The sequence below is a fragment of the Phascolarctos cinereus genome, unplaced genomic scaffold, assembly GCF_003287225.1.
Source record: "Phascolarctos cinereus isolate Bilbo 61053 unplaced genomic scaffold, phaCin_HiC Scaffold_3;HRSCAF=262, whole genome shotgun sequence".
NCBI lineage: Eukaryota > Metazoa > Chordata > Mammalia > Diprotodontia > Phascolarctidae > Phascolarctos > Phascolarctos cinereus.
Window position 1 is genome coordinate 207,036,869 of NW_027555736.1, and position 27,013 is coordinate 207,063,881.

At 41.9% G+C, this 27,013-nt stretch overlaps 1 protein-coding gene across 5 annotated transcripts in view; it reads right to left on the bottom strand.

The window, feature by feature from the left end:
• Positions 1 to 27,013, bottom strand: part of DGLUCY (D-glutamate cyclase) — a 174,446-nt gene that overhangs the window by 86,709 nt on the left and 60,724 nt on the right. For 4 of the 5 annotated variants that reach the window (XM_078151427.1, XM_078151428.1, XM_078151426.1 and 1 more), the window contains 2 exons: positions 4,715 to 4,919; positions 1,897 to 2,008 (listed from right to left, as the gene is read on the bottom strand). In XM_078151427.1, coding sequence (XP_078007553.1) covers positions 1,897 to 1,999 — 103 coding nt within the window. In that variant the 5' untranslated portion in view covers positions 2,000 to 2,008; positions 4,715 to 4,919. The remainder of the gene's footprint in view (positions 1 to 1,896; positions 2,009 to 4,714; positions 4,920 to 27,013) is intronic. The other variant, XM_078151424.1, reaches the window with a different exon arrangement.

The window sequence follows — 27,013 nt, forward strand, 5'->3', positions numbered from 1 at the left end:
AATCCTGATGGATCTTTCTCTTTTTTCCTTCTTAGGGTTTCCTTAAGAGGCTCAGCAGCCCTCTAAGAGAGCAAGAAGATGGATGCTATCTATGAAATTGGGTAATTTGTTGTGGGTGGGGGTGGCATGATGCTCATCTTGTAGTCACAAATCAGACTTGCATCACGTATGATAATTTGGGACCACTTCTTTTTCCTTGGAGGGAAAAAGTCATGGTTTTGGTAATTTCATCATTATGGTGATTATGTTTATCCACATGTATATTATATGGACCATACTTAACCTAATGTTGCTACTTCCTTCAGGTGAAGTTTCTGTGCCTCAAGTCATAGAATCACTGCATTTTAGAATCAGAATCTCGTCCAACCTCTTCTTCAGTCATCATTCCCTGCTACAATATCCCTAACAAGTAGTTGTGGTCAATTAATCAATCAACAAGCCTTTTACATTATATGCCTACAATGTGTCAGGCACTGGAGATGCAAAGACAAAAAATGAAACACTGCCCTCAAAGAGATTACTTTCTATCATGGAGACCATACATACATAGAAAATATAAGGTAATTTTGGGAGGAAGGCACTTGCAGCTGTAGTGGGGGATAATGTCTAACTTCTTAAGTAGCATGATTTTAGGAAATGGTGTGTTGCAGTGGAAAGAATAAAGGCTTTGGAGTCAGGAGAGACCTAGGTTCAAATTCTGCCTCTGATCTTCACTACTTAGAGGACTATGGAAAAGTCACTCAATTTAAATGAGAATTAGGTGAGATAACATATGTAAAATGTGTGTAAGCTTTAAAACATAATTATCAGCTATTAGTTCTCTGTGATGGCATGTTAATGTTTGCCTGATGCAAGCATCATTTCCTCTATAATTCACTCCCACTCATATTGAAAGTAGAAGACTTTGTAATTCTCTTCAAAGCTTCACTCTAAAACCTCTTTTTTTTTTGTTGGTCTTTATCTCTCTCTAAGACCTAGTTCCATGCACGTAAGAATTGAATTGGATTAAATTTACATTTCCCATTACTCCCCTCTATACCACTCTCCAGCCAGATTGGCATACTTAATGCTCCCACAACTAGCCGTCCTCTGTACATGACATTGCGTCTCTCCATCCCTATGATTTTGCATGGGCTCTACTCCATGCTGGGAATGTGGTCCCTCCTCACCTCCACCTCTGAGAATCTTTAACTTCATTTAAGGGTTATCTCAGCTGCTATTTCCCATCAGAAACTCTTCCTGATCCCTCTAGTTTATTAGGGTTTTTTAGGGGGGCAGGGAAGCAATCATGGTTAAGTGACTTGCCCAGGGTCATGCAGCTAGTGTCTGAGCCCAGATTTGAACTCAGCTCTTCCTGACTCCAAGATTGGTATTCTATCCACTGTGCCACCCAGCTGCATCCAATCCCTCTAATTTTTAAAATAATCTCACCTCCTCTCCTTCATGTATCATGTTATCTGATTACACATCTCATTCTTCCCTCTGTAGGGGAAGACTGATTTTTATTTAGTCTTTGTATCCCTAGCACCTGGCAAAATCCCTTGTATATAGTAGGAACATAATAAATGCTGGACTGGATTGGACTGGAACTCAAGGAACAAGTTCTAACTAGAGGTGGTGGTGGTTGTTATTGTTCAGTCATTTCAGCTGTGTCCAACTCTTTGTGATCCCATATGGGGTTTTCTTGGCAGAGGTACCAGAGTGGTTCGCCATTTCCTTCTTTAACTCATTTTACAGATGAGGAAATGGAGGCAAATAGGGTTAGGTGACTTCCCCAGGGTCACACAGCTAGTAAATGTCGGAGGCCAGATTTGAACTCAGGCCTTCCAGGCCCAGCACTCTATCCATTGTGCCACTGTGGGTTTATTTTTTCTTATTTTACCCATCAAAACTTACCCCCTCCCATGCCAGAAATATTTCTAGGGTTGAATTTCTTCTGTAGAACCAAACTTCTAATTTTAGGTGGAAGGCATGTCCTCAGACAGGTGATGAACATCATTTATCTATCCTGGAACGAGACAAGGACAATTTGGTTAAGCAGGATAAGAGGTAAGGGAAAGAGATGAAAAACCCTTGTTCCCTGAAGTATCAGATGTTCCTAATTTCATTCTCAAAATCCCTGAGTTGAAGCAATTATTCTCTCACTGATTGCTCCCAGCTCTGGTCCTGGATTAATAATAATAATAATAATAGATAACATTTATATAGCACCTGCTATGTGCCAGACACTATGCTAAGTGCTTTACAATTATTATCTCATTTTATCCTCACAACAACCCTGGGAGGTAAGTGCTATTACTTACTATCCCCATTCTACAGATGAAGAAACTGAGGCAAACAGGTTAAGTAATTTATCTAGGGTGGCATGGCTAATCTAAGTGTCTGAGGCTGGATCTGAACTCAGATCTTCCTGACTCCAGGCCTAGCACTCATCCACTCCACCATCTAGGTGATTATGGTGAATAAGGCCCCTGGCAAGCTATGCCTCAGTTTCTGATCAGAAAGTCATACCACTTTACACTGTCTTTGTTTCCTCCCACAACAATTCCTATAGTCCTGCTCCTAATCCTCTCTGCCTAGTCAAACATTACCTATTCATTCCTCCCCACTTTGTCCTTCATGAAGCCATCCTCTCTCCACTTCTCCAGCTCCTACTTTCCTGAGAATTACTTTTTGTCTCTACTCTGGCACTTAATATTTTCACAGAGATGGGATTCTTAACAGCCGTGTGTGTATGTGTGTGTGTGCACGCGCGCGCATTTGTGTTATGGATACCTTTGCAGTGTGGACCTATTCTCAGAATAATGTTTACTGCCTGCATTCATGATTGAAGGAAATGCTAAGCTTCAGTAAGAGGTTAGTGAAAATAAAGATCTATTTTTTCCCCTCCAAGTTCACAAACTCCCCTGAAATCTACACACAGGCCCCTTTTGGGGGGAGGGGTATCTGTGAACCCCAGGTTAAGATTTTTTATCATAGAATCAATAACACCCAGAGATAGCTGGCCTGGGTTCAAAGTACTCTGCGAGTACATGTCCAGTAAAGCCACATCTCATAAATATCCACTGCTATGTTTACCTTTAATAATCTGCTATAGGGCACAGTTCCAAACAGATATCAGAGTAAGAAAAGAGGCAATGTGGCATTTGCCCCGTACACCTGGGGCATATCATCCCATAAATAACACACTGTCAGCGGGAGGAGTGGAGATATATAGGGAACATACATGGAGAGGAGCACACATAGGGAATAAGTGGGATTAGGGCAAATGTTTGGAAGGGCACACTCATAGGGGGCAGCTAGATGGCTTGGTGGATAGAATGCTGGTCCTGAAGCCAGAAAGACTCCTCTTCTTGAGTTCAAATCTGGCCTTGGATATTTACTAGCTCTGTGACCCTGGACAAGTCATGTAATAACCCTGTTTGCCTCAGTTTCCTCATCTGTAAAATGAGCTGGAGATGAAATGGCAAACCCCTCTAAGTATCTCTGCCAAGCAAACCCCAAATGGGGTCACAAAGAGTCAGACACAACTGAAAACAACTCAGCAACAACACACATGGTGAACGTGTGTGGCCAAGGGGTATGCGGAGAGGCAAGTGAAGCTGCAAGATCACTGACGTCCTCTGATGGGTGGTGTCATAGCACATTGTGGGGGTCTTTGGAGGACATATAATATTCACTGCCCGGTCCTTTGCTGGACACGTGACTTCTGCTGGACGCAGTTTCTGCTAAACTTTCCTCTCCTATCTGCTGCAGGCTCAACCTAGCTGGCTGTGTGAGTACCTGGCTTCAGCCGAGGTCCTTGGCTGTATTGCCGTGGTTCAGTCATTTCAGCTGTGTCCAACTCTTCATGACCCCATTTGGGGTTTTCTGGGCAGAGATACTGGAGTGGTTTGTCATTTCCTTCTCCAGTTCACTTTACAGATGAGGAAACTGAGGCAAATAGGGTTAAAATAACTTGCCCAGGGTCACACCCAGTGTTCTATCCGCTTGCACCACCTAGCCACCTCTAAATTATCTCTATTTTATGAGAAAAAAAGGCTCTGCGATACTAAACTAGATGCTTTTAAAAACGGGTATGTTAGGAAAATGACCACCACGGCTATGATCAGCAAAAATCTTGCCCAAGGTGGGGGATAAGGAGGAGCTTTCTCAGCTTTTCCCCCTCTTATGCAATGAACTGGTTCATTCCTCTCAGTTCTGACTGCTAAGGATGCAGCACAGTACAACGGGCAAAGGACTGAACCCAGAATCAGAAGACCTGGGTTCCAATCCTGTATCTGAGGCTTACTACCTTTGTGACTTTCAGCAAATCACTTAACCTCCATGGGCTTCAGTTTCCTTATTTTTAGGTGACCTCTGAGATTCCTTCCAGCTCTAGATTTATGATCCCATGATCTCCTGCAGGAGATCTCAATCCTAGGCACCAAGATCTTTAGAAAAAAAGAGCAGAATTACATGTAGCTGGAACTGTTGGGTTCAAGTTGGCCTTTTTATTAGACTCAGTTTTCTGAAGGTTAGGCTAGACCTGATCATTATTCATGTGAGGGCTCATAGCTCATTAACTACCAAACAGTTCTGGAGTTGAGGTCCCCAGTTTGTTTTAAATCTCCAAGCCTTTAACCCCCTTCTTCCATGTATATGAGTAGAGGTTGAACAGGAAAGGAAGAGAGACAAAGCTAAGCCCAAAAAGCAAGGTCATTGTCTCTTTTACCTGGGTAATGGAGGGCCTGGCACACATGCAGACTGCATCAGTTTGCTAAGACAGTGACATCCATGTAGAAGGTGATAAGGAGCAAAGCATCTGTTTCCACATTTTCCTAGTATTTTCCAGGTAGGTGATGTCACCTTAACTGGTGGTTTTGGTATGTATGCCAGATCCCCGGTTAATCTGCTTACCCACTTTCCTGATCTTTTATCTGTGGATAAAAGGCTTGCATTTATGCAGAGGTAAAACAAATACAGGCTTAAAACAAATACAGGCTATCTCACTCATCAAACCTCTGACCTCATTCAGCACAAGTCCCTATGATTATCATTCCACTTTCGCTCAGCCCTGCTGTTACTATCCAAAGAGAAATTCAAATGGAATTCTTAGCCACCAACTCATTTTTTTCAACCTTAACCTCACAGAAGAATAACATGCAAACTCCAGGGCCATTTCAATGAATCGCTGGAGATGACACCAATTTTCTACAAACAAACAAAAAACATTGGTGGTGCAGTGATGTCCAAATTCAACTTACTAAGTCCCTGGGTAAATACCTCCTCAAATGAATTCCATGTAACATGCAAACATGTTCAGCAGCTTAAAACAGCTGCTGTGGTTGTTTGAAGCCAAGTATACATGCGCCTGTTGGGATAGAATTGAACACTTTTGGGTCCAAGTAAGGACAAACTTGTCAGGCAAACATTCTAAGGTCATCTTTCCCCTACCATTGTCAAAGAATTCTGAAAGCTTCTCATGCAAATGTCAAGACTGCAGTATGTTTGATAAAGTTGCATGATAAAATGTAAGCAGCATTTGACTAATAGTCAGGATACCAGGGCTTGTATCCCGACTGCCACACTTAGTTAGATGTCCTAGGAAAAGGCATTTCCCAATTCTCTGAGACTTAGTTTTCCCATCTGCACAAAAGGGATAACACTACTTACACTACCTATCTCAAAAGGCTATTTTGAAGAAAGCACTTTTTAAACCTTTAAGTACCACAGAAATCCACTTTACTGTTATTGGGCCCAGAAGGGGTAGGGAAGGGAACGATCATTTCTTAAGCATATCTCTTATGCATCAGGCACTAGGCTAAGGGCTTTACAAATATTATCTCACTTGACCCTCACAACAATCAGGTGAGGTAGGTGCTATTATCCCCATTTTATGGGTGAAGAAACTGAGTCAGACAAAGATGAAATAACTTGCCCAGAGTCACATACCCTAAACCGCTCTGAGGCTGGTGCTTAGCTAAGGTCAGAGAGTTTTTCCGGTGATCCTTTCAATAACTAGATTAGATTCTAAACAAAGTATCGTTCTACTTAATAAGCATGTTTCCATTTTATATGACCTTAGCTTAAAAGGGCCAAGGTCCCACCTCATCTGGGGCCCTCTCCAGTCATCCTGATCTGGCCATAACTTTATCCAGCTGGCTCTGGAGGAGAAAGTGGTGACTCTGAACAGCCCTCCCTCACTCAAATCAAAGTCAATTGCAAGTCATGTCATCATCTCCCTGATGTCACCATCCTCTTCGAGAATGAAGGACAAACCCCATTTGAAGGCAGAGGAGAAGTTAGGAAAGCCCACTAAGGCTCAGTTAAGAGGCCTTCAAATATTTAACATGCCAGACAGAGGGGCTGTGGTTCTGTCACAGAATTTCAGAAAGTTTAGAATAGAGCCCTTTGCTCATTACCAGTGCCCCAGAATCGCACCATTAGAGATTTATTCCTTTGGGTCTCGATCTTCACGTGTTCTCTGTTAAAGAGTACATACTTCTGGGACAGGGAATACCTCATAAGGTCATCAGTTTACCCATTTATTGGGATTAGGGGACAACCCAACTTGGAGTAAGATAAATTCTTATGGGGTGAGAGATTGGGCAAGTACCAGGAAGGATATCAAATTATCATTACTAAAATACTAACTCTTCTCCTAGCCTATATCATGGTCTTCCCAGGGCCGGCAGCCTTGAATTGAATTGTATTTTTTGCAAAAACAAAACAAAAAAACCAAATCTCGCACCCCAAATGCTTCTATCTCTCTTTACTGCCCTACAGAATAAAGGCCCAGCTTCTTAGTTTGATATCCAAAGACCTGTCCAGAATGACCCTAACATTCCTCTCCAACCTTACTTCTCACTTTTCCCCTACAAGCTCCATTCTAGTTCCTAATTCTCAAGCTGGAGTCCGTAATCTTTTTTTTTTTAAATAACTATTTCAATAGAGTTGGTTTGCTTTGTAATCCTATGTATTTTATTTTGTGCATTCAATAATATGCCGAGGAGCGTTCCATAGGCATCACTACACTGCCAGAGGGGTCTATGACATTAAAAGGGTTAAGAACCCTTGATCTAGCTGAAGTAGCCCAATGATTATCTCCTGAAGACAGTGTGGAGGATAACTCTGCTGAGCCCCTTTCATGGAATACTCTGCCCTTCTTCTCTGATTTTCTCCACTGAGTTGAGAACCCAAAGACCTGGGACTGAAGTCACTTTCCAGGCCTCAGTTTCCTTGTCTATAGAATGGCAGAGGTGGACTAAATGGTCTCCAAGGTCCCTTTCCTTGGGACTCTAAAATCTTAGGATAAATATGCTTCAATCTCCAAAGTCCACTAAATTCTACCTCCTCCATAAATGCTTTGATCACACCAGCCCACTATGATTTCTCCAGCTTTTGACCTTCAATAACAATAACTGACATTGTACAAAATTGGTAAAAATATTTCAAACACATTATCTCATTTCAGCCTCACATCGGCCCTAGGAGGTGGGTACTATTGGTATTGTTACCTCCATTTGGGGCCTTGCCATCCATCCCGACACTGCCCCAGTAGGACTTCCCAGTCTTCTCATCCTCCTTGTAGCTTTACTTTTTTTTAATGTGCTGTTTTCTCTAAGCAGTGTGAGATCTTTGAGAGTATGAGAGAGAGATTCTTATTTTTTCTGTTTATATTCCAAGCACTCAGCATAGTGGTTGGCACATAGTGCACAATCCATACATTTTCATTCATTCATTTTACAAATGAGGAAATGGAGGCACAGAGAGGTTAAATGACTTGCCTATTCAATCTCAAGTTCCTGAGGGCAGGAACTATTTCATTTTTCATTTTTGTCCCAAGCTCTTCACCCATTGATTGGCACAGAATAGGTGCTACATTAATAAATTGAGGACTGATAGGGTTGTGGTCCCCACAATCTTTTGTAACTTTCATTTCTCTCTGCGTTATTTCATTCTAATGAATTGAAGTTTATTAGTAGGAAAATTAATTGGAATCAAAATCTAAAACACAGCTTCTTTCTGCCATTCACCTGACAATTACCATTTGCTGCCTTATACTGTGATTATGTATGCCTTGCCAGACTGGAGAGTACACCCCTTGAGAGTACCAAACGGCCTTATGTATCTACCCTAAACCCTAACCCAGGATACTTAAGGAGCCCCCCAGCAATTGCTATTAATTGACTGACTACTTTTTTTAGAGCACATAGTACCTGCTGGGCCCAGCATGGTACCACCTAACGATGGAGCTGGTATGCAAATCACTCTATGTTCACTGCAGTATGATAAAGAGAACTGAAAGTTATACAGAAGCTGCTTTAGTGTGGGATTCATGAATTTTAATGTTAGAGGAGAGAAATACAGAGTCTGGAGAGAAGAACAGCAGCATTTCTGAATGCACATAGTATGTATGCTTGTGTCCCCCTCCTGCCTCCTCTTCCCCCAACTGTACCCCACCCCTGCCAAATAAGAGTAACTAAGCGGCATTATGTATAGAAAGATGGATTTAAAAAAGAAAATCTCCTGTCCCTGTTATCTTTTGACTTTTGATTTAACACGCTGGTTGGCAAGGAGTTACAGGGTTGGTATAAATAGAAGCCCATGTGAAGGCTAGGTGGGTTAGACGTCAGTGGCACAGTCAACAACACCTCCCTGAGGCCTCCTCTGCTCTGACCTGAACTTCAGGTCCCTGCTCCTTTGAGCACAAAACAGCTGCCCGTGCCTCTCCACAGGCAAACAGAGACAGGCAATCACACTGGGCTCGCCAGCTTGCTCTGGGAGCATGACTTCTTCCCCTGGGTTAACTAGGATAATGACCTGAAGAAGGACACTATCCCCACAAAGTGCTGGGTTGGGGGTCAGTCTGGAAACAGGGCTGCACACATCTCGCTTCCCAAGGAGAGATTTGTTCTTGTTGTTGTTGTTGTTGTTGTTGTTGTTGTTGTTGTTGTTGTTGTTGTTGTTGTTGTTGTTGTTGTTACTGTTCTTCTTCTGGACTGGTAATAAACATCTGTACAAATGAACTGAACTGAACGTCTGGCAGAGAGCCCTTTCTGTCACCTTCCTGAGCAGGGCACAGATCAGCATTCTGCACTAAGGGAATTATTCGGACCAGTCCCACCCACCCCCCTTTCCTTCTCTCTACAATAAGGATAGGGAGGGGATGGATTTGTCCCTCCGGATCTCTTAAGGCACCTGGGTGGCACAATGGATAGAGCACCCTCCCTGGAGTCAGGCCTCAGACACTTACTGGCTGTGTGACCCTGGGCAAAGCACTTCACCCTATTTGCCTCAGTTTCTTCATCTGTCAAATGAGCTAGAGAAGGAAATGGCAAAAACTATTCCAGTGTCTTTGCCAAGAAAACCCCAAGTGGGGTCACAAAGAGTTGGACATGATTGAAACGACACAATAACTGGGTCTTTTATTTCTGTGCCTTTACCCTGGCTATTCTCACTCCCTGCTCGGCTTGTCCTCTTTAAATCACATTTCCTTCAAAGCTCAGCTCAAGCATGGGCCCTTTCCTGATCCCAATAACTGCTAGACAACTCCCCCCCCAAAAAAAACAACCTCAACTTTGCCTTAATTCTATATACATTTTCTATATACTTATATATGTATCTGTTACCTTCCCCAATAGAATGTAAGCTCCCTGAGGGCAGGAACAGCTTCATTTTTATCTTCACTGATTGGTTAGCACAGAATAAGTGCTTAATAAATTGATGACTAATTTGGGTTGTGGTCCCCACAATCTTTTGTAACCTTCACTTCTCTCTGCACTAATTCTTCCTAATGAATTGAAGTTGATTGGTATGAAAATCACTTGGAACTGAAATTTTAAAATTCTCCCATTCTTCAACAACTCTTCCATTTCCTGAAAAGTATCTCTCTTAATGCAAAAGCTATTTTGCCTGCCCAGGAAAGGATAACAGGTTTGAAAAAGTTCTGCTGGCAGCATGGTGACTTTTCAAATAGAAAAAAAACAAGAGAGGGATTATTCAAGGAAAAGATGTTTCTTAAAACATTATATTTGTGCTTGAATCATAACTCTGTGAGGTAGAAAGTACAAAATTATTATCATCATGTTGCAGAAGAGAAAACTGAGGATCAGAGAGATTAAGAAGTTAGCAGAGCCAACATTTGAAGGCAAATCTCCTTACACCAAGACCATGTGAGTTCCACTAAACCATGGTGCCTATCTTTTCTTCTGAAAATGTTTTTTTGGAAGGAATAATTGAGGGGCAAGAGCAGCTAGCTGGCACTATGGATAGAGAACCAGGCCTGAAGTCAGGAAGACCTGAGTTCAAATTCAGCCTTAGATACTTACTAGCTGTGTGACCCTGCGCAAGTCACTTAATCCTGTTTGCCTCAGTTCTTTATCTGTAAGATGAGCTGGAGAAGGAAATGGCAAACCACTCCAGTATCTTTGCCACGAAAAGCCCAAATGGGGTCATAAAGAATCAAACACGACTGAAACAACTGAATAACAACTGAGGGGCAAGGGAGAAGAGTAAACAGAGTGATGATTATCCTGAAATACTCATCTTGCCTTGACCCTCTTGTCCCATTTATATGTCACCACCCTCTCCTACCTCTACATAAATTATTATTTAACATAGCCAGCATTTACAACTTTTCTAAATTAATAATACCAAGAACGGCTGAATCCTTGATAAACAGACAGCTGGCCATTAGCATCTAGGCGTTATAATTAATCCATGGGACACATTCTTAATTATAGTCTCTCTGTCACTGAATCACCGTCCACCTTGAATCACTCAAATTGATTTTAATAAAAGCAAAAAGGCTCATCTATCTGGTGAAAAAGAACTCACATTTTGGTTGTCCTTGCTTTATTGTTTTCCCTGGCTCTGAGAGTAGTGTTCATTCTCTTTGTAATTTGAATTAATGTATCTTTTGCTTCCCTTAGAGCAGAGTTTTCCAAATTTATTTGGCCTACCGATGCCTTTTCAAAAAAAATTACACAGAGCCCCCCCCAATCTACTTTCTTTAACCCTTTAACAGTTTTTTTAAAAAAGTTGCATCATGTCAACAAACATCTTAAATTTAATAGTTTATGGTAAATTTGTGGATTTTTCCTGCACTGAAATTTCGATGACACAATATTGTATCATGTAACCATAGAGTGTCATATCATAAACAAGTCATTACACACACATATTCCTGCCAATGAATGCTGGACTTCCTGATAATGCAGGACACACTTGCCTGCCAACACTGGCTTGTTAAAACCTATCTGTGGACTTGACCGCTGATTGGATATAACTTGCATTTTATGTGTTTATTTGTAAAATAATGTAATCACTAGGACTTTAACTCTGTTACTCTGTTTTTCAAATTTTTCTTCTCTTCCCTTCTTTCCTTATGTTTCCACCACCCTCTTAGTTTTATTCAACAACCCCCAATTGCACCCAAAGCTACTACCACCTCCCATTGTTCCAGGGTGGTGCTATCGCCTGCTTTGGATACCCAAAGAGGTAGCTAAGTGGCTAGTGGATGGGATGGAGTCAGGAAGACTTGAGTTCAAATGGGGCCACCTAAACATTCTAGCTCTGTGGCCCTGGGCTAATCAATTAACCTCTGACTGCCTCAGTTTCCTCAACTCTAGAATGGAAGTAATAATAGCAATTAACTCTCAGGATTGTGAGGATTAAATGAGATAATATTCATAAATCATTTAGCACAGTTATAAGCACTTAATTCCTTCCTTCCCTTTGAGTGACTAGTTTTGCACGTAGGGAGGATCTGGACTCAAGAAAGAAATTAAATAGAACATTGGCAACCCATTTAGGATTCAAGCAGCTACTGAGGAACTATTGCAGGGCATTGTACTAAGAATTTTGAGTGATACAAAATAAATAAAGGGGATTCCTGCCCTTGAGGAGTCCACAATCTAGTAAGGGAGATAAAATTAATTTTTATGTATAAAATGCAATGAGGATAATTATGAAAAAAAAACCGAACATAGTCCCTAGGTGTTAACTTGGGAAAAAATAGTAAAGGAATGAGAAGGAAAATTTCTTGGTGAAATTCTGATCTGGGTCTTAGAGAAAGCGACTGTCAGAAAATGAGAAAAATAATTGGAAGAGCTAAAGCATAGAGATGAAAAATAACAATGAACAGAAATATAAAACTCATCCTTTCCAATTCTCCCAAACCTATATCTCTACCCCCATACTCCTGCCTGCACCCTAGATTTTAATTTTCAGCTCTTTTCTGGAGAGCTCCACCTAGATATGGCCACCAAACACCTCATATTCAACATGTTCAAAACTGAATTCATCACTTTTCTCTTCAAAACCTCCTCCTTCTCCCAGCTTCCCACAGCTGAGCTTCACCTCTCCCAACGATCCAGGCTCTATTGTTTTTATTTGTCTCAAGGATAGAGTCAATCTAAAGGATAGAGGGAGGGTTTTCCCCCTCAGAAATATCTGTGATGTAAACACAGAAGCCATCAACTGTCTTTTCCAGGTACCTCCTGGAGATTAGATAGACAGGTTCAGAAACTACATGGATCCTATCAAGGCATCTGATGTGACAGCACATTCAGGAAGTAACTTAAAACTCTGTTTTAGGGTGAGAGACAGTTCAGGAGAGCTGGCTGGCAAATATACATGTGTTTACAAGTGACACTAGACTGGAGGATGCTCATTCCCACCGTAGGACAGGAGTACTTGCCACTATGGACAGCTAGGTGGTGCAGCAGATAGAGCACCAGCCCTGGAGTCAGGAGGACCTGAGTTCAAATGAGGCCTCAGACACTTATTGGCTGTGTGACCCTGGGCAAGTCACTTCACCCTGTTTACCTCAGTTTCTTCATCTGTAAAATGAGCTAGAAAAAGAAATGGCAAACCACTTCAGTATCTTTGCCAAGAAAACCCCAAATGGGGTCACAAAGAGTCAGCCACGACTGAAACGACTCAACAACAATGACAAGAACTTACCACTAGAATGAAGAGAAAGAGCACTGAGCTAGGAGGAGTCAGGAGACATGAGTTCTAGACCTAACTTTGTCATTAACTCACCGGGTGACCTAGAACAAGTCATTTCCTCATCTCTAAAATGAGGGAGAAGCACCAGAGGAGCTCAAAGTTCTCTTCTAGCTCTGGCATTGAATGATTTTTTGTTTGTTTGTTTTTTGTTTAAGTGACTTGCCCCAGGGTCACACAGCTAGTAAGTGTTATGTGTCTGAGGCCAGATTTGAACTTAGGTCCTCCTGAATCCAGGGCTGGTGCTCTATCCACTGTGCCACCTAGCTGCCCCCATTGAATGATACTGATCTCAAACCCAAAAGTTGGGTTAAATTGCATAGTTTAGATGATGGTAAGTATATGGTACTAACTTGGCATGAATTGCATCCATAGAACTAAATTTTTGTTACCATAGGAAATTATATCAAAAATTAAATCCCTACCTTTAAGGAACCATAATTTGACAAAACAAACAAATAAAAAGACACATGAGGAAATATGTGTACATGTGCACATACATACCACTGAAACTTTTTAGTACTAATGTTGAGAGACTGAGGGCAGCAGGGTGACACGGTGGATAGAGTGTGAGGCCTGAAGTCAGGCCTGAAGAACCTGAGTTAAAATCCAGCCCTAGACACTTACTGTCTGTGTGACCCTGAGCAAGTCACTTAATTCTGTTTGCCTCAGTTTCCTCATCTGTAAAATGAGCTGGAGAAGGAAATGGCAAACCGCTCCCAAGGAGTCACACACAACTGAAAACAACTGAACAATAATGGGAGACTAAACTAACAACACTTCTTTCTTATTTATGTTGTATCAGATTTTTTTCTTAGGTCCTTGTGGTAACCTAAAAATCTCTCTTGGAGAGGTCTCTTTGAGATTCTTGGTCCTGTGTGCAACAAGCGACCTCTATCCTAGGCACATTCCCTCATGCTGCTTGGAACCTCTCTCTTCTGAAATCACTGATGCCTAGAACCCTTTATGCTAGGAAGTTATATTCCCTAGAATGTATTACTCATTTGTAACATCAGAGGTAGAAAAAAAAATCAGACATACCTTGCCCTCCTCCCTGTAAAACACCTGGTCCTCATCTGCACTATGGAGCAACTCTGTTTTGTGGGATCACAGAACTGTCAAGAGCCTAGAATAACATAGGCACTGGGCCAGGAAAGCTTCCGCTCACAGAATCACTGATCCAATTCTTCTTCATGCCACAGCCTGTAGATTATCTTGTTTGAAGTCCAAATTTCCTTGTGCTAACTGATATGTATCGCAGATATGTGATTTCAGGACATATCCCACACATGTCCTGTCTCCTCCAGAGACCTGGTTGTAGTCTTGTATCTCTGGTGACTGTGATCTGAACTTATCCTTCCTTTTTCTTCCAGTAGCCCTTCTTTATGTACCTGGGTGTCTCAAAGTAAATCACAAGCCTTCTTTTGCATGAGTTAAAACACACTGGCCTCTTACTTTAAGCGCTAAAGGTCAGTCTGCTTCTTCTGTGGAAATCTTGGAGCCCTAAAGATCAGCCCCTGGACTAGGAAAGTATTTGTGTTTCAGGAAAAACTTAAAAGGAAGTACAAATCTAGGTGCTGATGAGCTATATTGTAATGGGATTTTATGTTCACTCATACACAGAGACATTTAGACAAGTGCTATTAAGTGGCTTGAATATTTAGAGGCAATATGGAAATGGCACTGAATCTGGGAGCTACAGGACCTGGGCTCAAATGTCAACTACTTACTATATGTAAGTGACCATGGACCAGTCACTTAATCTTTCTGGGCTAAAATTCCTCAACTGTAAAATGAGGGGAATGGGCCATTTATGGCTTCCAAAGTCCTATTCTACTCCAAATCTATGACCTTTTGATCAATTAAACATTAAATGTTACAAAAGGTAGATTAGAGAATACAATCTCTAATGTCCCTTCCAGGGTAGCTAGGCGGTGCAGTGGATAGAGCACTGGGCCTGGAGTCAGGAAGATCTAAGTCCAAATCTGGCTTCAGTTACTTAAATGGCTATGTGACCCTAGGCAAGTCACTTAACCCTGCTTGCTTCAGTTCCTTGTCTGTAAAATGAGCCAGAGAAGGAAATGGCAAACCTCAACTAAAAACTGACTTAACAACAAGAGACATACAGCAGAAAAGCATCAGTAAAAAGATTAGGGATAGGTATGGAGGCAACTAGGTGGTTGAGCCTTGAATCCAGAAGACGTGAATTCAGACCCAGCCTCAGTAACTAGCTCTGTGACCGTGGACAAGTGACTTAACCTCTGTCCGTCTCACGTTCCTCATCTATTAACTGGGCATAATAGCACTTACCTGCTAGGGTTGTCGTGAGGATCAAATGAGATAGTACTCACAGCATAGGGCCTGGTAGGTAGTAAACATTATATAAATGCTAGCTATTATTATTATTATCATCATCAATACACTAATGATAATTACATAAATTATTATATAAGTATAGAAATATAAATTATATAAATATAATGATTCTCCCAACATAAATAATACTTCTTATTACTAATATAGATTTGGGAGTCGGGCTCTTTGTTGTTGTTTGTCCTTCGTTCTTGAAGAGGACCAATGACATCATGAGGATGATGTCTTAACTTGCTTGTGAACTGGATGTGAGTGGGGCAGAGCTGCACAAAGTTGTCAGCCTCACTCTCCCCTCCAGAGCCACCAAAGTCCAGCGGCAAGCAAAGGTCAAGATGATTGGGGATGGCTCAGGACGCAGTCAGGCATAATTGATAATTGAACCTATTAGAGCAGATGAGAGCCCCAAGGGAAAGAATATGTCACCCCAGGACAGAGTCCAGGGAGGATACCTGTGTTGGAGGTTGTTGGGGAGATAGATGGTGATCCAGTAAAGAAGAGTACGGAGTCATCAGACAGGTAGGAAGAGGGAGCAATGCCAGTGAAACCAAAGAAGAAGAGAACATTCAGAAAGAGGGGAATAACAAAAGCTAGGGAGAGGTCAAGAAGGATGAGATGTGAGAAAAGATCATGCGGCCCACCAAGTGCTATCAGAGTCCAGAGGACAGGGAGATTACTCCAGGCTGGAGGGCTCAAGGGAGACTTCATGGAGCAAATGAACTAGGTCTCGATGAAATATCTCAATAGAAGGAGAAGAACTGGCATTCTAGGTGAGATGATAGTTTCAGTAAATGTAAGGTAGAATATATTCAAGGAATCACAAGTTGTCCACTTTGGCCAAAGCAAAGGGTGCCTGGAGGGGAGTAGTATAAGATGTGGCTGCAAAAGTAAGTTGGTCATGGAGAGCTCTGAAGGTTGGCTAAGAAGTCTGAACTTTATCAAGTAGGCAACAAGAGGCTACTGAATAGTTCTGAACAGGGTGTGGCACAATCTGCGCTGTGCATTGGAAAGATGAATCTTGTGTAGGTTGTATTAGAGGGAGAAGAAATGGGAAAGGGGTTCATTGTGCTGGACATAATAATGCTCACATAGTCACTAATATGATAAGTTAAGATTCATATGGGCAGCTAGGTGGATAGGGTGCCAGGCTTGGGGTGAGGAAGATCTCCGTTCAAATTAGACCTCAGACACTTATTAGCTCTGTGACCCTGGGCGAGTAACTTCACTCTTTTTGCCTCAGTTTCCTTGTCTGTACAATGAGCTGGACAAGGAAATGGCAAACCACTCCGTTATATTTGCCAAGAAAACCCCAAATGGGGTCATGAAGAGTCAGACATAACTGAAACGACTGAATGACAAAAAAAGATTTATATGGTGCTTCAAGGTTTAGTAAGTACTTTGTGTGAACTCTCTCACCTGAGCTTCATACCAATCCTACAGGATGAATACTATAGCTATTATTATCACTATTTTATAGCTGAGGAAGGAAACTGAGGCTCAAAGTTAACTGATTTGTCCAGAGTAACAGAATTAATGAGTGTGAGAGGCAGGATTAGAACCGAAGTCCAACACTTCGACCTCAACAGCACACTGCTTCTCTACACGATTTCCTTACAGGTCCCAGGATACAAACTGGCCATTCACAGAGCTTGCTGACATACTTTACAATCAAGGAGGAAAGGCAATGTCCTTAAGCCTCTCCCAGCCCCCTGTCAGTGCATCTCCATGGGAACACAACATCAGCTCAGTCTTTGCATTTAAGCTGTGCTATCTATCTATCTATTTCTATGGCACCTATCACCATGGTACCTACTCTGAAAAACACAGGCTAAAAACAGAACATAAAAGAAAAGGAGGGGGGAGAGATCACTTCTCCTTAGCTCCCTTTCTCCTTTTACAGCTGTTATTGTACTTGAGCATGGTTCCTATCCACCCTTTCAGATTCCAGGTTCTAGGTTTTTTCCATCTTGTTTTGTTCTTCATCCTAAAATTAAAGATGTATAAGACCTGCTTATTACTGCGATCTCGTCACATTTTTGCGCATTTTTGATCTGGCCTGAGAATCTAAGGCCCTGGTGTATTACTGCAGAGATTCTAAGGTAGCCATGTAATCCTCTGCAGAGAATTAACACCACACTTCCTTTCTCTCTAATTTGTTTCAAACACGTTTGGGGGGGGAGGGGAGCAGAAGACTGGAAGAGGGACAGGCTACCTGTACTCTTGCCATAGTGGTGGTCTGGCTAACTCTACATACAAATGAAACCATAAATTCATTGCAGCAGGAAAGATTGTTTTCTTTCCTATAAGGACACGCAAGTGTGGGAAGGGGGGATCCCCAAAGCCAAATCACCTTAATTCCTTGCATAAATTCTCCATTCAACAAACAAAAAATTCTCATATGTCAGCAGATTATGGTCACGAGCTCCTGTTATTCAGTTGTGTCTGACCCTTGGTGAAAGCTTGGACCATACCGTCCATGTAGTTTTCTTGGCAAAGATACTGGAGTGGTTTGCCATTTCCTTCTTCAGTGGATTAAGGCAAACTAGTTAAGTGACTTGGCCAATGTCACACAGCTGGTAAGTGTCTAAGGCCAGATTTAAACTCAGATCTGCCTGACTCTAGGCCCAGTGCTCTATCCACTGAGCCATCTAGCTGCCTCCTCATAACTTCCTACTACATCCAATAATAAAGGTAATTCACATTCATATGGCACTGTGAGGTGGGTTATGCAAATGATATTAGTCCCATTTCGTAGATAAGGAAGCTGAGGCACTGGGGTTCAGAAAAATGAATTCACTTGGCCAGGATCACCTAACTAGTAAATTCTAGAGCTAAGATTTTTAACACATCTCCCTAATGATTCATCTGATCCCACCTGCAAGCCCTGAGTAATTCTGCACCTAAAATTGGCTTCTCAGTTTCAAGATCCCCTTGGTACTGACACTGCCTATATGCAGTCTTAGTTGTTTGTCTATCTGTTCTGTGACTCAGTCTTTTACACCTAGTTAGTGAGGTGGTGCAGTGGATAGCGCTCTGGAGTCGGAATCAGGAAGAGCTGAGTTCAAATGTGGCCTCAGACATCTCTTACACTTACTAGCTTTATGACCTTGGGTAAGTCATTTAACTTCTGTCTGCCTCAGTTTCCTCATCTGTAAAGTGGGAATAATAATACCACCCACCTCTTAGGGTTATAGTGAGGATAAAATGAGGTAAGATTTGTTAAGTGTTTTGCAAACCTAAAAGCACTATATGAGTGCCAGTTATCTTTGCCGTTGTTGTTATTATTATCCTTTAATGATTTTTAGCTTCTGACGGCTTGCCTAGTTTCTGACTGTGTCTCAATCTTGGATCGAATCTTCTACTCCTACATCTGGCCCTCATCCTTAATTTCCATTTTTGTCTGGGTTCCCCCAGTTGTAGCTTCTGGATCTATATCTGCATTCCAAAGGTGTCCATTGTCTGCCATGATAAATATAAACAGAACCCTGACTCATCATCTTACCAATTTTTCTTCCCTGCTATTGCCATTAACCAGAATTTGGATTTTCGCCACAGCATAAATTTATGAAAAATTATGTTCTGACTTCAGGTTTCACCATGAAGTGTTTACCATGAAGTGTGGCTGAGTCTTGGTGCCTCGTAAGTGAAAATTCAAATATCGTCCCTTCCTCATGAGCACTGAGTGTCTTTAACTGAGGAAGAGCAACTACATGTGATGAATATGGGATTAGCCTTTACAATGCAGCAGTAACTAGGACGCCATTTCCTATACTTAGAATTTTCCTGTTAAAGAGAGGAATGAAAATTACCATGTATAGGCTTCTCCTTGGTTCATTCTGCAGCTGAAGCCCTAGGGCCCAGGCCAGCTTCTGGGGCACAGATCTTATCTGGGACTGTCCCACGAGCTTCAGGCCATTCCCAGACTGGCTTTGGCCCAGAGGATACATGATACTGCAGGCCGGCCTCAGGTCTTCCTAGGAATTGCAATCCATTCCAAGCAGCAAACAGCTGCAATGGGAGACAACTACCCAAATTTCTCAGATTGACTTTTGAGATCCATTCCCAACTCCCCTTTTCCAGTGTCAATTGACTGATTTTTATTACCATTGTTAATAATAATAGTTGGCACTGTAGTGCTTGAAGGTTTACAAAGTATTTTACAGGCATTATCTCATTTGATGCTTACGATGACTCTGTGAGATAGACTATTTCTTTTTTTTTTTCCAAAAAGCATTTATTACACACCAGTTGTGTATCAGGTATGTTGTAAGTGCTGAGGATACAAAACACTGGGGTAAAAAAGTCCTTGCTCTCAGAGAGCTCACAGTCTAATCAAGGAGAAAACATATAAACAACTACATGCAAATATGGGGCATTGGGAAAGACTTCTTGTAGAACAGGGGATTTTATCTCAGACCTGAGGAAGCTGAGGAAACCAGGAGGTGAAGATCTTAAAGAGGGAGAGAATTCCAGGCCTGGGGGATAGGCAGTGAAAATGGTCAGAGAATGTCTTGCGCCAGGAACAGCAAGGCAGCCAGTGTGACTGGATCATAGAGTATGTATAGGTAAGTAAGGTGGAAGAAGACCACCTTAGGAAAGGTAAGAGAAGAGACTGGAAAGGTGCTCAAGGGAAAGGCAGAGAGGCACTGTGGTAAAGAGGACAGAGAGCCAACTTTGGAACCAGTATTATGCTGGTTTAAATCTCTCCTAAGACACTTATTAATTTTCCATGTGACTTTGGGCAAGATACTTTTCTTGGTTTTTTTAATTTAAAAAAAATTTTATTTGTTTTTCGTTTTCAACATTCACTTCTATAAGATTTTAAGTTCAAATTTTCTCCCTCTCCCTCTACTCCCTCCTCCCCAAGAAGGCGTGCAATTTGATATAGGCTACACAGATAGAGACTATTATAAAGCCTATTTTACAGATGAAGAAACTGAGAATGAGAGACAGTAAATAATTGCTCAAGGTAACACGGCTGGTAAGTCTCTAAAACAAGATTCAAGCTGGGTTTTATTCTTGTTAAGGGAAAGGGAATAAATATTTACTAAGTTCCTACTAGATGCCAAGGTGCAGCTAGGTGGTGTAGTGGATAGAGGTGATGTCCTGGAGTCAGGAGGACCGGAGTTCAAATCCAGCTTCAAACACTTACCAGATCCGTGGTCCTGGGCAAGTCACTTAACCCTGTTGCCTCAGTATCAAATGAGCTGGAGAAGGAAAACCTCAAATGGGGTCGCAAAGAATTAGATGTGACTGAAACGACTCCACAACTGTATGTCAAGCACCTTGCTAAGTCCTTTTCACCAATGTTATCTCATTTGGTCTTCACAATAACCCCGTGCCACAGGTGCCATTATTATCCCCATTTTACAGTTGAGGAAACTGAGGTGGACAGCAGTAAAGTGACTTGCCCAGGGTTACATAGCTAGGAAGCATATGAGGTCACATTTGAACTTGGGTCTTCCTGACTCCAAATCCAGTATTCTATCCACTGCCCTACCCAGCTGCCACCGGGAGGCGCTGTAACACAGAAGAAAAAGCAGTGGCATGGCATTCTGTTCCATATGCCACATCGTGGTTGTTGTTTGGTCTTTGTGACCCTATATGGGCTTTTCTTGGCAAAGATACTGGAGTGGTTTGCCATTTCCTTCTCTAGCTCATTTTACAGATGAGGAAACTGAGGCAAACAGGGTAAGTGACTTGACCAGGGTCACAGGGCCAGTAAGTATCTGAGGCCAGATTTGAACCCACAAAGAGGAGCTGTCCTGATTCCACTAAGCCACCTAGCTGCCCACAGTGAACATATATTAACCAAATGGAAAGAGTCCTAAATGAGAAGACCGGGCTTGGAATCCTAGCTCTTCCACTTACTATCTTGTGACCTGGTCATGGTAGAAAGGGCACTGGATATGGAATCAGGAGGACCTGGGTTGTAATCTGGCCTCTGATGTGGTACTATCTGAGTGACCTTGGGTGAGTTATTTAACCTGCTTTGCCCTCGGGTTCCTCATTTGTAAAATGATGGAGGTAGATGAGGTGGCTCCTGAGAACCTTCCGGCTCTATGTCTAGGATTCCATGATCACATGCCATCTCACAGGGCCTCGGTTTTCTTATGTAGGCAGCATTTACATAAAAGCTTTTAAGGTTTGGAAAAATGTTACGTATGTTATATCATTTGATCCTCATAAAATCTGTGAGGTAGGTGCTATTATTATTATTTTCGTGCAACAAATGAGGAAAGCAAAGCTGAGAAGGATTAGGTGACCTGCCAGGGTCACATGGGTAAGTATCTGAGGGGAGATATGAACTCTGGTCCTCTTGTCTCCAAATCCAGTCCTTTATTCACTGCACCACCTAGAGGAGGAATTAACTAGGGTCCCTTCTAGCTCTAAATTCCATGCTCTCACATGCACCCCATGTACAGGCCCAGGCCTAGATATTGGAAATACAAAGATAGGTATGATATAGTCCCTCTAGGCTATGGGAAGATAGGTGTCCCTAAGAAGTACATTAAGGAACTGCCCTGTATCTTCCCAAATGCCCAGGCTGCTAATGCTTATAACAAACACTCATTTCCCCCAAAGAGGAAGTGGCACTTTCCTGGCTTCTTTGGAAGGAGCAGAGGGTAAATAGCGACCTGTTTACTGTACCCCTGCACTGTGGGGATCTTTCTTGCCCTTTCTGGCAGCTGCCCAGAGCTACATAGGACTCAAAAGTGAGGTGGTGAAAAGATATTTGTCAATCAGGCAGGGAGAAGTTTTCATCATGCTTCCTGCCTAGAGTAAGTTTCTTTACTGTTGGTGGAAAATCCCAGAGAGTCTTGGACTATTCTTTTGACCTAAACTGACATACTTGTGCTCTAGTTCAGGGGATTTAGATGATAGGTACCAAAGCACTTTCCATGGTGCATTTGTATTTCAAATAATAAATACTTCCAGATCCAAGTAACCTGAGTGATGACTTGGTTCCATTTTTAAGTGAAGGGAAGGGAGAATGGAGGGGGAAGGTTTTCTGGAAGACTGACAAGAACATTTTAAAACTGAAATTTAAGTGGTTCTCTATATTGTAGGTATAACTTCCTCCACAGCTTTCAGAGACTGTAGAATAACTCAAGTCCATTTATGGGCTCTCTCCACAAGACTATGGCCTGGAAGAATGAGACTAGGGCAGGCCCCCCAAAAAAACTGGCATCAGTGCCAACTGGGAGTAAGACACATAAGCCCTGTAATTAAAAAAAAAAGACTAAGCTTTAAGAAGTAGCTTAAGTTTGGACAAGACATCAACTCCAGAGGGCTCCCAGCATTTCAGCTCCCCAAACTTTGGCAGAATTCCTTTGTATCTTTTCCCAGCTCTTAGCACAGTGCCACACACATAATAGGTTCTTAATTAACCTTTGTTCCATGAATAACCATTCCACAAGAACTTCAAGCAATTCTGATTATGTGCTTGAGACAGACTGGAGTTCTTAGTTGCTTTTCTGTCCCGCTGTCAAGTAAGCAGCAATTACCCTACAACTCCCCTCCTAACAAACCCTGCCAGAAGAGAAAACTTACCTGAATTGCCAAAGGATCCCCCAAGCTCAAAGAGCACACCAAAAAGATGCAAGCACTGGGAGGAGAAGGGGTAAAGCTGCATTCAATAGTACCTCCTTTCTGCCATTATAGTATATATTCACTATAGCTCTTTTCACTTGTTAATTCATTAAACAGAAGAGTTCTGGGAGTAGCATCAAAAGAACTGGGTTCAAGAGCTGGTTCTGAAGTTGACTACCACTCTGATGACAGAAAAAGTCATTTAAACTCTCTGAATGCCATTTAAAAATTTATTAAAGCTCCTACTAAGTGCCATATACTGTGCTAAATGCTGGAGACACACATACAAGCAAATACAGCAGCCTTAGTCCCTAAGAAGCTCACATTCTAATAGGGGAAAAGAACACATATCGGGGAGCTTGAGTTGGAAAGGGGACAGAGGAGCATACGATCTGGTGGCATGGTTTGAAGGTGGCCAGGAAGTGGTACGGTGGCCTGCTTCTGAGCAAGATAACACCAACCACAGCCTAGGAGGTCCTCAGAGGTCCCAAACGTCTGAGACTCAGTTTGTTTATCTCCAAAAACAGGGATCAATCAACCAATTAACACTTATTAAGCACACTGGACAAGTCATTTAAATCCTCTGAATGAAAAAATTTTAAAGTTACTAAAGTTCCTACTATGTGCCAGACACTGTCTAAGCACTGGGGATACAAAAAGGCAAAATATGGTCCCTTCCCTCAGAGAGTCTGCAGTCTAATGGGGGAGACAGCATGCAAATAGATACAAAGCAATTTATATACAGGATAAATAGGAAATAATTAAAGGAAGAAAGGTACTAGAATTAAGAATGGTTGGAGAAGACTTCTTATACAAGATGGGATTTTAGTTGGGACTTAAAGGAAGCCAGGAGAGGCAGCTAAGTGGCACAGTGGATACAGCATCCACCGTGGAGTCAGAAGGACCTAAGTTCAAATCCAGCTTCAGACACTCACTAGCTGTGTGACCCTGGGCAAGTCATGTAACCCTAACTGCTTCAAATAACAACAACAACAAATAAAGGAAGCCAGGGGAGTTAGTAGATACAGCTGAGGAGAGACAGCATTCCAGGCATAGGGGACAGCCAAAGAAAATACCTACAACCAAGAGATGGAGTGTCTTATTAGATCAGCAGGAGGCTAGCATCACTGGATCAAAGGGTATGTGAGAGGGAATAAGGTGAAGAAGCTTAGAAAGGTAAGAGGGGACTAGGTTACGAAGTGTTCTGAATGCAGAGCAGAGCATTTCATTTGTATTTCATCATGGAAGAACTAGGAAGTTTACTGATCAGGAGAATAATGACACGGTCAGTTAGACCTGCTTTAGGAAAATCACTTCGGTGGCTGATAGGACTGGAGTGGGGAAAGATTAATGGCAGGCAGACCCACCAGTAGGTTATTTCAACAGTCCAAGCATTAGGTGATGAGGGCCTGCACCAGAGTGGTGGGTGGCAGTATCAGAGGAAAGAAGGGGGCCAACTTGAAAGACTTATAACAGCAAGGGTAAAATTGACAGGCCTTGGCAACAGATTCGATGGGGGGTGGTGAGTGAGTAAAGAATTGGAATAATAGCACATGCTGGCTATCTAAAGCATAAATCTTAAAGCATTATAAAAAAAAAGTGAGTTCACAAAATTATGGAATTGCAGAGTATCCAAAAAATGAGACCCATGTACCACATACCCCACAAGTAGTAACCTAGTGGCTACCTATTATTTATAAAATCAAATATAAGCTACTGTTGTGGGGCATGGGTTTTAGTTTTTTGGGGGTTGTTTTGTTTGTTTGTTTGCATTTAAAGAGCTTCACAACTTGGTTCCTTATTGTCTTGCCAGAATATCTTTCCTATCTTTTTACTCCCTTCCTCTCACTCTGTGGTTCAGCCATATGGTATTATGGGAGAAATATCTCCTCTCTGAGTTCATGTAGCAGGTAACTGCTGCCAAATATACATTAACCACAATGCAGAAACTGTGGAGGTAAAAACCTAGGTTTCATTATTATGCTCAAGCATGGGTTCAGACCTCAGAACAATCGTGAGGATACTGACAAGGCTTCTTGTAGCAAAATGACATCACTGTGACAGAGAAATAATTCTTTTACATATTGTATTCTTGTACATTCTTCTTGGGGCAGTTAGGTGGTACAGTGGATAGAGTGCTAGGCCTGGCTGGAAGACCAGAGTTCAAATCTGACCTCAGACACTTCCTAGCTGTGTGATCCTGGGCAAGTCATTTAATCCTCTTTGTCTCAGTTCCTCATCTGTAAAATGAGCTGGGGAAGGAAATGGCAACCCACTCCAGTATCTCTGCCAAGAAAACCCCCCCAAATGGGGTCACAGAGCATCGGACATGACTGAACAACAAAGTCAATATAATAATTGCACTATTTGCAAAACACTTTGCAAACCTGGATATTGTATGAGAATGTCACACATTATACGTGGTAACCTGATATAACTGTTTATAATATATACATCTATGTCTATATAGAGAATTTCCTTCGAAAGAGCAAATATAGTGGCCTACACTCCTTGCCAAGAAAAGCCCAACTGGAGGCACAGAGTCAGATATGACTGAAACAACTGAACGACAACAGTTTCTCACACGTAACACTCCATCTCTGTGTCCCATACCCAGGATGCTCTCTCTTCTTACCTCACTCTCTTAAAATCTTCAAGACTCAGCTCAAGTGCTACTTTCTGTAGGAGATCTTTCCAATGAACATTCTCCTCCAAAGTTACCCTGTACCTATAACCAGAGAGCCATTGAGACAAAGACAAATGCATGAGGGAAGTTGAAATTTGGTGGGTCAGAATGGAACCTTCTGGATTTGCCACTGTCAGAATGAGCGCTAGAACTTCTGGGGGAAGGTGATGAGCCGAGATACAGTACTAGGTGGCAGATTCAAGGAACAGCAGCAACACCATGGCAGGTTGTGGTCTGGTGGCTGGTTCAGCAAGAGCTTTGATCAAGGTCTCAGCCTCCATTAGTGAGGCAGCTTGAATTCTTTCTCTCAGTTTACCACAATATTCTACAATTGCCTAAGAGGAGGGTGTGGCTACAACAAATTGGAACTTGAATTAGAGAAAGGACAGGAAATGTTTAATTTCCTGCCTCCTGCCTCTCAGCTTGCAGACATTTCTATACAATTTCTCTATTTCTTTAGGCTGTTCCTAGTTCCTGGTTTTTTAAAATTTTAATAAAGCTACCATCAATCATAAATTTCAAATGATCTGTGTAGATTGAAAATAGGCTGCTGTAGCACAGAGAGGGCTAGTGTATAGCTTGACTTAGTACAGAGAGAGGAAGACAGAGATCTGACCTCTTTATCTAAAATAGCTACTTTTGGGACTCTGTTCAACAATAGAGCTCATGAGCTGAGCCATGGTTTAAGATTGGAAAAAGAGGATGACAGAGTCGTATGTTGTCACCTTATTTATTTAACATATATGCAGAGCACATCATGAGAAGTGGCATGCTGGATGAACCAAAAGTCAGAATTAAGCTTGCCAGGAGAAATATCAACAATCTCAGATATGCAGATGACAGCACTCTGATGGCAGAAAGTGAAGAAGAATTAAGAAGCCTCTTGATGAGGGTGAAAGTGGAGAGTATAAAAACTGGCTTGAAGCTTAACATAAAAAAACCAAAACCCTAAGATCTTGGCAATAAGTCTATCACTTCCTGGCAAACAGAGGGAAAAGAAATGGAAGCAATATCAGATTTCATATTCTTGGGCTCAAAGATCATTGCAGACGGTGACTGCAGCCATGAAATTAAAAGACGCTTGCTCCTTGGAAGGAAAGCTATGGCAAATCTGGACAGCATACTAAAAAACTGACAAAGATTTGTATAGTCAAAGTCATATCAAAGATATGATTTTTCTAGTAGCAATGCATAGATGTGAGAGTTGGATTGTAAAGAAAGCTGAGTGCCACAGAATCTATACTTTTGAATTTCAGTGCTAGAGAGTCCCTTGGACAGCAAAGAAATCAACTCAGTCAATAAGTAAAGAAATTAATTCAAGCTGTTCACTGGAAAATCATATACTAAAGCTGAAGCTTAAATTCTTTG